At 34.5% G+C, this 12083-nt stretch overlaps 1 protein-coding gene across 2 annotated transcripts in view; it reads left to right on the top strand.

Annotated features, from left to right (window-relative positions):
• The window catches only part of LOC149774084 (E3 ubiquitin-protein ligase TRIM45-like), a 330018-nt gene that overhangs the window by 296071 nt on the left and 21864 nt on the right, over positions 1-12083 (top strand). For both annotated transcript variants that reach the window (XM_089945723.1, XM_089945721.1), the window contains one exon: positions 6520-6543. In XM_089945723.1, coding sequence (XP_089801849.1) covers positions 6520-6543 — 24 coding nt within the window. The remainder of the gene's footprint in view (positions 1-6519; positions 6544-12083) is intronic.

The raw sequence follows: 12083 nt of genomic DNA, 5'->3' as shown, positions 1-12083 counted from the left end.
GAATCTCTCTTTCAATGAAGATTATCGAAATTTTTCAATTTTAATTTCTTTACTGTTTTTTGTTGAAACGCTGGAAGACACAAGGTTCGCCCCCACTAACTACTAACGTTCTTTTATATTAGCGTTTGCTAAGCAACAAGTCGTCAGTTCGAAATTCGCGGCACCCCATTTGTTTATATTGAAACTTTCTTTATGACTAACCCATGCCAAACACGATGTCCCGAGTCTGAATCTAGCAACAGCCCTGTTTTGTTTTTATTATTTCATTTCTTTTGTAAAATTTTATGTGGACACTTTCTTTTCTTACTCCGCATGCCAAACACGAATTCGGGAGTTCGAACGTTGCAGCATCTAATTTGCTGTTTGTTACTTGTTCATGTTCGAACTTCTTTTTAAACTCGCGCATCCCAAAGTTTCATTGCGGTATTTCTTACTTTTTATATTTATGTTTAAACATTCGCAAGAAGTCTCGAGATCGAAACTTGCGGCATCCCATTTTTGTATTTAAAATATCTTTTATTACTAACGTCTGTCAAACAAGAGGTTGCGAGTTCTAACCTTAAGGCATCCCAATTTTTATTTTTTATTTTTAACTTTGCTTTTGTTTTCATGTTAAAACGTTATTTTGCTCTCGCTCATCTCAATGTTTTATAATTGTTTTCATTTTTAGATGTATGCTGATATTGTCTTTTATTATTCCCCGCATATAGAAAATTTCATCGGCATAGTACATGGATTGTCCTTCTCTGTTACGTTTGGAGTCACTTTGCACATCAGATTCATCTGCAATCTCAGCATTCTGTACAAAATGCTGTCACAATCAAGTATAATTTATTAACGGGAGGTAGTGCGATTTTCCTAGACAATCCTAGTCGCTACATAACGGTATCCCTCATTAGACCGTAGGTACAAAATCGTCAATTTTCAGCAGATACTGTATGCAACACAATCGCATCCTCCGACCCGTCCCTGAGACAGATGTATCATATTGCCTATTCAAATGTGGATGGAATAAAGAAGAATATCAGAGGAAACCTCGTCATTATAAGTTCTAAAACAAATAGAAGAAAACGAGTCGGGTTTCCCCGGGTTCTTTCTCCACCATTTATACTGGCTGTCATGTATAGCCAATCTTGTGCTGAAAAATGGTGTTATACCCTACACAAACAACATAAAATCAAACAGTCACTTGTCCATCTGCCACTTTATGCAAAACCATTTTCTTGATGTGTTTCCTAGGTTGTGTTATACAAATTATAATTTGAATGATATGGGTATACAACAAATGCTATAGACAACATCCTCATAGTCTCTTCTTTTTTATATAATCATTATGTTTTTTGTAATCATTTTGTTTTTATTTCATCGTTGAAGTTTTCAAAGTGGCACAGTTTATTGATTAATTTATCCCTTACTGATTCGGTAGTGAAAACGTTTTACTTTAATTGTAAACAAACGTCTATCAGATGAGAGCAATACATTTTACCAGATATTTGGATGTGTTTCATTAGTGCTTTTGATTCTGGCATTGTGCTTTTAGGACACACGGTACTAATTATACGGAAGAACTGTGAACCAGTCTAGAAATGGGTGAAGAAATGATAGAGTATTTACAGGTTTGGTGGTCCATAATTGGTTAATGATGAAAATTAAAATTTTAGGAAAAATATCTTTTGAGAGCTTATCCTATATGTAATGTAAAAAAAATATTGACAAATTTCTACTGATGCAACTTTAGCATTTTTACAGGCTTGACTCAGGAGTACTCAATACTGAAAGTAGCACCTGATTCATTTGGTGCAGAATCAATAACACGTGTTTTATGCACATGTATGTAAACAAATTGCCGCGGGTCATATGGTGTTCTCCACACATAAGCTTGCACCAAGGTTAGATGTGCACGAAAAATTATAGGTGTCATTATCAGCACCCATACATTTTAAGTTATTGAATTTTGAATATGATAGTGTTTCCATATGTTTACCATTGGAGTGGAATTAGTACCGTGAGTCCTATATGCAACCTATACCATAATAGGAGTTTGTTGTTTCCATGGTTACCACGTGCATACAGGGTATCGATTTGGTGGTTTTTACATATGACAATCATAATGGAGTCTTTTTATCATGGTTTGAATGTGATTTTGGAGAAAAATTCTATACAAAAGACAGCTGGGGATGGTTTTATACAATGGAGAGTGGAAGTAGATAGCTCAGGCCAGAGGGAAAAGAGCATAGTATGGCCTGATGGCAGAATTTCATATGATGGTACCCATAGATTGGCCTATATGGTTAAATACCATTTAACACATGCAACAATTCCCCAAAAGGGGGTGGGGGTGGGGGAGATTTTATATGTAAGCCACTTATGTCACAATCACTTATGTATCAGTACTGATCATTTAACTTTAGAGACACACTCAGCAGATCAAAGCAGAGAACATTGTAAAAATAAGGACTGTGCACAAAACTGCACATGCTGCATTGCCTCAACCTGTAAATTGAATTATTATATGTCGAGTCACATTGAATATCAATTATACCGGTCTTATTTCTTATCCTAGAATTAAACTCCTTGACACCTATTCTATGTTCAGCATGTTTCTCATATTGGTACATTACATTTTTGGGTAAACAGTATTGGAACTTTTCTGCATTCCTTTTGTTGAGGGAGCAGGGAGGGATATTTTCACTTAAAATAATAGTTTTCAACCCTTCATTCCAAATATAACTCTGCAAAAGTCCTATCTGTATTGCATTCTTTACACAGGTAGTTTTTCTTCCCCAACCTCTCTTCATACAGTTGAAACATTCTTGATGTATAACTGCATGGTGAACATACTGCTCTCTCCCACCAAACCAGATCTCTTTTTTCTTCATGTACCAAGTCCCATGATAGAAAACCTTCATACTCAGGGTGTTGCAACTTGTGGTCTCAGAACACATTATTCCAAATCTCAGCATTTGATTACTGCATGCACTAAGCGATATGTGTTTTGTTCACCATATATGTTGTTGTGAATAAATGAAAACAAGCTTCATGTCAGAAATATGGTTTCATATTTGAAACAAAAGCTATTTATAAAACCTACATTGCTCTGTTCTTACCATCAAGTAATAGTAAGGAATCATTTAGCTGTAAATTAGAGCTTGCTATTTGGTTTGCCAAATCAAGGTGTATTACCTCCCCTTTGACTGTAATTGAGTGATTGCAATGTTTGCTTTGTTTCTCTTTTGTTCAATAATGTATGCATTTTTTCAGCTTTATATTAAAAAGTAAGTAATTTAACACTGCTTATAGTGGAAAGCAGCCACAGTAATGATTTTTAGACTTTTTCTTAACTTTTTATGAGCTTTGGGTAAATGTAGGTATATGTTTATGTATTAGACAACTTCAATATGCAATTCAGTTCTATTACTTAAATTTAAAACAAGTAGTGTATTCAGTGACAATTTTTATCAGTGTCTGCATATTGCATAGAGACATGAACTTGTCTTGGCATAGCAAAGTTTTTCACACATTTATCCACCTCCAGCATACTTAATAGCTTGAGTCATAACAGTTTGTGCATACACTTTCTGTCTCCAACATCAATGTCAGCATTATAGGAACTTTGGATAGCTTTTTCAAATTTGTCTCTTGATGTCCTTATGTAACATACCTCATGTTGATGTGTTATTTGGGTTGATACACATTCCCCCCCCCACCCCCTTTGTTGTGGGGAACATTACCAGGCTTGAAGAAATTACTCTGTCTATTCTTTGCTTATTCACCCTTCCCCATAGTTTTATCCTAAAAAGTAGCACTATGTTATTTAATTATTCAGTATAATACAGCTTATGGAACTCTTTCTTGGCTTTTATACCTTTTATTTTAAAATTTGGGGGTCATGAATCACATGTGATGATAGTTTAAATAAGTTTGGAATATCAGCATCTCTTGATGCTTCATGGGTGTGTTTATTTGTTTTAGTCACAAAAGGGCAATGGCCTCGTATCATTTTGACCTGTCATGTGGCACACTTATTTGTTTTGTTTGATTGATGTGAATAGGGATGCACTGTGTGTTATTTCTGTGAGAGTCAGCAAGAAAAGATATGCAATTTTGAAATTTAAAACATTTAAAACTTGTCTTATAGCCAGTGAGAGATGAAAATACAATGCGTCATGTAATTTGATACCCTGTGAGGTCATACTTGCTGATGTCAGCATGCTTGTGTTTCTTTTGTGTAGCATGCATGCCATAGAAAGATAACATGAAGATACAAAGGCAGAAAACAATTATTTTAATAACAAGAATAAGCCATTAATAAGTACAATACAACACAGCAACATGTAATGCGGATGCAATATAACTACAGATATTGGTATCACATAAAATGCTATTGCACTATTATCCATGCACAAGCATGGCCAATTCTTTCATACAATTATGCTCTAATATCAAGGAGTAAAATACAACTTTTTCAAAAAAAATTAAATCTGGTTATAGGACACACGGTACTAATTATACGGAAGAACTGTGAACCAGTCTAGAAATGGGTGAAGAAATGATAGAGTATTTACAGGTTTGGTGGTCCATAATTGGTTAATAATGAAAATTAAAATTTTAGGAAAAATATCTTTTGAGAGCTTATCCTATATGTAATGTAAAAAAATATTGACAAATTTCTACTGATGCAACTTTAGCATTTTTACAGGCTTGACTCAGGAGTACTCAATACTGAAAGTAGCACCTGATTCATTTGGTGCAGAATCAATAACACGTGTTTCATGCACATGTATGTAAACAAATTGCCGCGGGTCATATGGTGTTCTCCACACATAAGCTTGCACCAAGGTTAGATGTGCACGAAAAATTATAGGTGTCATTATCAGCACCCATACATTTTAAGTTATTGAATTTTGAATATGATAGTGTTTCCATATGTTTACCATTGGAGTGGAATTAGTACCGTGATTCCTTTAGCTACCATTAGACTTGGTGTCGTACTTAAGCTGCATACATATAATATTATTTATACATCGCGTTTTATAATTAACTGCTGTCATCCATACTGAGTTCACGGCTAATATGTAAGTTATGTTTATTGATTATTTAGGAGTGAAAATTACAACCAATTCTCGTCAGAATCATGCATTTGTGGATACGAGTAAGTATATATATATATATATATATATATATATATATATATATATATATATATATATGATAACATGCTTATGTGCACGTGACTATGGTCATACAGGTTATCACGTGTCATACTTATTTGCTCCAATAAGTATCTTATGTAAGTCTGTGCCCCACGTAAAGGAAAATAAAGCAATTAGCTTTGACAAGAATGTTGCAGTTGACGTTGCCTAACACTTTTAGAGAAGTTCACCCAGATGGGTTTGAAAAACTTATAGTGTAAAATGAACTGTTATGAAAAGTGCATTTTTTTTATTTTATTCTAATACTCAAATGTCAACTGAGGATTATCTCCTCGAATACGTACTAATTGTGCCATGTGTACTTAATTATAATAGCGTCGTCGTTGCATAATTTACAACGTATTCCTTTTCCTTGATGAGAACAGTAAGGAATCCTGACAAGGTTTTCTGTTCAGATTATCTTTGTCTTTCAAGAATGTGCACACCAGCATATACAGAGAACACTGTTTATCATTATGTTGTGCAAGAATTAAACATACACTGGAAAATTGTACCAATTTACTGAAATATCATTTGCGTCGTATGACTATGTGCTTGATCCACATTTGTGCTTCCTTTTTTCAAATGACATCAACATAACGGAAATAAACATTTCTGATATACTGTAGTGTAACGAGAGGGGTTCTGCAGGCATTTGTGCAACACAAACTTCTTTAATTCTATAATTGAATCAAATATTGAAGAACAAACATGAATTTGGAAAACAGAATGACAGCTGATGTCTTAGAAAAATAAGCGGATGAGCATTTTGAAAACGTTATACTATTGTGAAATAAAACAACATTCGTTTTGTGTGCCTACATTCCTGAGCACATCTTACCGCAACTGTAGTTCGTTTTTCTTATATCAGTCCAAATGACAAGTGAGAGATGAGTTACTTGATAATTATATGCACAGTTTTAGTGAGAATGCAGTGAAACAAAAATAAATCACAAACTGTAGAAAGACAGTGCAGATTTGTTGACGGGCTGTCTGCTGTTTAATTTGTTGTAATTAACAGCGCTCTGTACTTGTTGCCCAAAGCGAATAAGTACTAAATCGCTGAAACATTACAGGATAAAGACGGGACAGAAAATTTGGAATCCAAAGATTTACATACGAGACAAGCCGTACAATAGATTAATTAAAATGGAAACACATGTGGGTTACTTTTATTCATGTAATGACTTACACTGTGTGACTTGCACTGTATTTCCATTTATGAATATGACGAATATGTGCTTCTGTATATATTACCATTCTGGGTGGCAAATACGTGGGATTTATATCATCTTGTCTAATATCAGATCTTTTCTTTTTCTTTCAGGAAGAAAGAGAGAAAAAAGAAAGAGTAAGTAAGATTATAACTACTTTGAGTAAAGAAGCACAAATCATGCATTACTTCCATTTATTATAAGATTTCTAAGACGAAGATATTTATGAAAAAATAATTATTCGCCAAATGTTCCTTATTTCTGTAACTCACCAAGGAAGGAATATCGTTTTTATATCACGCATTTATTCCTATTGTCGGAAAAATAAGTAGCGTACTTCCTTTAGGAAATACGTTCATGTTTTGTCATATCTCACATTTCAAGGTCACAAGAAGGAAAATTTAATCTTGAAACGTTCTTCATTGTCCGATTTACAATTTTAGAAATACTGGCAACGCTTTCTTATCCTATTCAACAAAACATACGGGATGTGTATCATGAGAATAATATAGTCCCGTCGTTGTTAGAATGTTAATGTCACAACAAGGAAATTTTTACCTGTATGACCTTCGTTGTTGTCCGTGATATAATTACTTTTAAAGCGCTTAAACATTAAACGAATCATAATTGAACTGTTTTTATATGTATCAAATGCCTATGCTTCAAAACACATCAGGCAAAAACCAAATTGGTGACCATGATTACCCTATAAATGGTAAATTGTCTAAAATGTACTTGTTGCATGATATTAAATACTGTATACAACTCGGCACAGAACATCGTCAAATATATACATTCTACCCCCTCCATTTCACGGCAATACGTGCTATCTAAAGTTGCGCTTGATTTCCCCACTGAAAAAATGACGGAGGTAGCCCAACTGTATGCATTTGCTTTGCTAGTCCGTCAGTCAGGACAATGATTGTGTTGTTACTACTCTTTATAAAATACGCAACAGCGGCTATCGTGGAATTATTGTTATAACTATTCCTCCTGAGTGGATGGTCGTAAGAACTTACGTTGGTCCTAACTGTGCCATTATACATCGAATATGCATGCCACTGTAGCCAACCTCAAAATCTTGTTATCAATATTCCTCCTGAATCAATGATTATATCAACAGGGAGATTGCACTGACATACGTCTTGTGCTATTTATTTGGTTTTAAATGAAAATAATGTCCACGGTGCTGCTAATATGTTTGTAATTTTCTATCTTGACAGCCTTAAAATGACTACTTATTCTGAATGACTATTCAACTCGACATTGTGCTTTCACCGAAAGCCTTCTTACGATGTATAGTATATACGTACTAACTAGAAATGGTGTCATTCTGGTATAAAGTATGGCACAATGGTATCCATCTTGAAAATATTGTCATTGTTGTTGTTACGACTCTAGATCTCGAACTCAATAAAATAAACAAATTAATCAAGAAAAATACAGCATACAATTTATTTCCCTAGACTAGAAATGTGAAAATTCAAAACTTACAGCATTGTGATTTATATTCCAAATAATCCCAGATGTCATATCAGTACTCCTAATGTATATACTGGTTTGGAGTAAATTTCAATAGTCACTAATATGCTGATGTACCAATAGTCTACAAAGTGATGGCGTACAATACCATTGAATATGCTGATGTGCCAATAATTTGAATGTGCTTTATTACCACAATGACAAAAACAGTTCTGTCTTTGAATGAGCCGTTTGAATTGCTTATTGAATAAATCGGGTGCTCATCGTAACAGTCATTACCGCCACTCTCGCGAATATATCATTGACATACGTTTGATCCGAACCGACGTCTGTTCCGACTAACGTTCATCTCAAGTTTACGTGGATCCTATTTGCTCTTCCGGTTATAACACCCTTCAAAAGTTGTCGTTAGATTGTTGGCATATCTTCAATTGCTAATACCAACCACGACAACAGTTATCACGAGATTACCGCGCGAATGGTTTGCAAAATCAGCGGAGTAATATCGCACAGTGGATAAATATTCCACTATTTAATCCCTCACCACCAAATATCTCAGTATCATATTTGTAAGGCTCTGTCGTAACATTAAATACGTTTGTAGCCTAGAATATGATCAACAGAGCATGCACCATTTTCGACAAAGAGAGAAAATATAAGAATCATTTTAGCATATCTGCTAGTCTTTCTTCTCTTCGATCTATATTTGTTTTCTCGCTTGATTCAGTCTATTTTAGTTTGAACCACTATTGCATATCATGATATTATCTAACTGGTTCTCGTGGTATTGGACAATTATCGCTGTAAACATTGACTTTGCTCCTGTGCAGTAAACATGAAAGCAATTATACTGCAGCAACAACTACCGCAAATGTAAACGCGACGACGACATGCATTTTATAGTCTGCGATGAATTTATATTTTACAGCAGTGTCGGCGTCGCCTCTGCTATTTCATTCTTATGGTTCGTGTTTGTTGTTAGTGTCGGTGTTGCAAGCAGGATTGTCATTGGTGGCGTGAGCAGTGTTGTTGCAGTTTCTCGCAGCATCTCTTCCAGTTATGAAAATCAAAAGATTTAATATGATTGCATATTGATTTTGTAGGCGACTCAATATCAAAAGCGTGTATATGTTTCGATGCATATATCATACATAACGCGAGCTTTTCTGTCATATAATGTGAGATACCATATTTCAAATATGTATAGAACAGATGGTATTATACTTCTTTTACCAAGTTAAAGGATTCATCTCGCCGTTTGTGATACTGATACAATACAAAATGATTTTAACAGTAGTTTGCCCCTGTCACGTCCTTCTTCGCCAGCGTCACATGGTTTTAAGTTGCGTCTTAGAGGTACGCCATGGTACTTCTTATTACTAAAAGTGCGGTTTTGAGATTTGTCAAACAGAAAAGCGGAAAAAGAATCACTTATTCAAGCTTTCTAAACTGTATTACGTCGTACATTTTTTATTTTCACTACTTTGTCTGCAAAATTTAAACTGCTTAACTTTCTTATAATTCGTGAGTGACATGTATTCCTAGCCTTGTGACCACCAGACGAGTTCCATTATCAAAGTATCTACTGCCTTTCCTGACGAATACATTTTTACGGTTAGTTGTTCTGAAAACGGATTACGATACGCACAGAGCCATTTTATGGGCAGAAACGTAGATGCCATGTCGTACACTCTGTGTATCTTGCATTCAGTAACGATTCCAATAACGACATTCGTCGCTCGTTCCACCATATGCAGTAATGTTATAATTTCGGAGGCTATTGCCTTTTATACATACTCATCTGTCTTGTCGATGTTTTGTTTCTCAAGTTTACATATTTTGTTATATGCCCCATGCCTTGTCTAGTTTTGCACAAACGGCAGCAACATGATAACTTCAACTATTCATTGAGATATTGGCCTTAACCACGATATTGCAATGCAGTATGGTCTATCAGAGATTTAGATGCTTTCGTGGTAAAACGTATACAATATTGTTTCAATTCTTTCATTGTTTTGGAGTGACAATTAGTTATTAAATAATTTCAACATGGTTACTAATGCATATTATTTACATTTATATTTAGATTTTAAATCTATATCTAACGTTGGATTTTTAAGAGCTCGCGACACAAGAATATCGCAGATGGACTTTCAGTATGAGATTGCTATTCGCAGAACAACATGTACCTCAGTCTTCTTCAAATTTAACTGCTAGCCTACTACTCGAATGTGAAAGGATTTAAACACGGGATTTATGCTGTCCAGGCAATTAAGCTCCACGGGTATAATATATTACTCACTGAGTTACTGTATTGTCTATTCCGTTTAATAATGAGTTAATGTAAGGTGAATCGTAGGTTATACCCTCTTACGTTCCGTGTCATTTGGCGGAACGTATGGTCAGAGATTTGACGGCCAAAAGAAGCAATTGTGATAACAGTGCAGCAAAGATCATTAATTGCTGAACCATAATATAATATTTTATCTAATGTTTATTTCATTCAATTCGCTAATAGCGGCTATTGTCCTTAAACACATATTTCTCATATTATAAACATGCCCAGGTGATTGGTGTCTAATAACCTTTCTATAAAACCTTTTCAAAATCTGACTCCTCTGACAAGCTAACGTTTCAAAAGGATTGCGTATCTCACCAAAATCTGCTTTCATTCCATCGTTCTTTCTGATACACTTTTTCATCTCTACACAACATATGTTTACTTGTATCATTCAGATAATAATTCGACATTAATTGGAACTGTCAACCACGATGAGCCCTTATTTTACATTAGTTGTGGTAACATATTTTTATAACGTTTACTCACTGTCGTTGTCGTGGGAGCAGCTGTTGTTGAAATGTTAGCTTTTTGTTCATGCAATTGCTTCTTCAATGTTTCTCATGTTGACGATTCATGATTACATTGGTAACCTCCTTCTCCGCTTTTACTGATTACCATAACTTCTTCATTCGAAGAACCGTGTTTACCAATGCGACAGCTCAGTAGGACCCTTTACTTGAAATTAAGTATCGAAGATGGGTAGATATATTTCAAAACTATATTGGTCAGTATAATAAGTCATGTTACAGATTAAAATGTGTGTCGCCAATTGAAACCAGTAACATAGCAACATGTCAAAGTAAGAGTTGACTAACTCGGCATTCTGTCGAAAGAAACGTATGGAACGCACAGAAAGCAAATCGGTGAGAAAGTTACCCAAATTAAACGTTTATTATTGCTAGAGGTTATCTTCCTAATTTCATAGAAAAGATATTTAGGATATAAAATCAATACTTTAAGGAGAGAAAGTGTTGGAAAAATTGGGAGACATAAAGCGAAATAAGTGTTATGTGTATATTAACGAGGCGGAGCTATCTCCATACGAAAAGCTATATAACGTATTTAAAACTGACAATTTGAAGAAACAATGTGGTAAGAAGAACCGCTTGGATGTTGCGAGCGCGAAGAAAATGAATTGTCACTAAAGAGTATACAGAATAATTGTCCTAAGTAATAACACAAGAAGCATTGTTAAAGTCATACGTACTACTGTGTATTATACAAACCGTCCAATGACACGATGAATATATTATTCATTTCAGTTTACGCTAAGTTTTTACATTAATGATGAACTTCACATGATGCTACATAAGTAGACATAGTTGATCATAACATGGGGTCTACTTACATTAGAACAATACGACAAAGCTTGATGTGGACGTGAGGCGCCGTTTGTCTGGAAAGTATTATTGCTCGAAGGGTAAATATCATGACAAGTTCGACAAAAGACACAAAATTTGTTAATGGTAGTGGGAAAATTACTGAAAACTTTAGTATCACACGCATTCCAATATATTATTTGAAATGAGTAGAAAATCACTGGATGGCAAGCTGTGGTATGCAACACTGTATTTTACTATGTATACGTAAGTCGTCAATTTGATAAATTGTAGTCTACATGTCAGTACTGATTATTAAAAAACGCAATGATTGTTTTTACCTTTAAAGTTGACTACACAACTAATAAGGAATGACTAAAACTAAGCCTTGCGTTCTAACAATGACTAATGTTATTTTTATTATTTATAACAGGTAGAAAATAATACATGTATGTTAATGCACGCAAACATACAACAAATATTGATGATTGGAATAAAGATTTACGGTGTATTTGGCGAGATTAATGGAAATTTA

The sequence above is a fragment of the Sinohyriopsis cumingii genome, unplaced genomic scaffold, assembly GCF_028554795.1.
Source record: "Sinohyriopsis cumingii isolate HCF-2022 unplaced genomic scaffold, ASM2855479v2 utg000426l, whole genome shotgun sequence".
Classification (NCBI taxonomy): domain Eukaryota; kingdom Metazoa; phylum Mollusca; class Bivalvia; order Unionida; family Unionidae; genus Sinohyriopsis; species Sinohyriopsis cumingii.
Note: the sequence above shows the minus strand (reverse complement) of the source record. Positions and strands in the feature narration are given on the sequence as shown.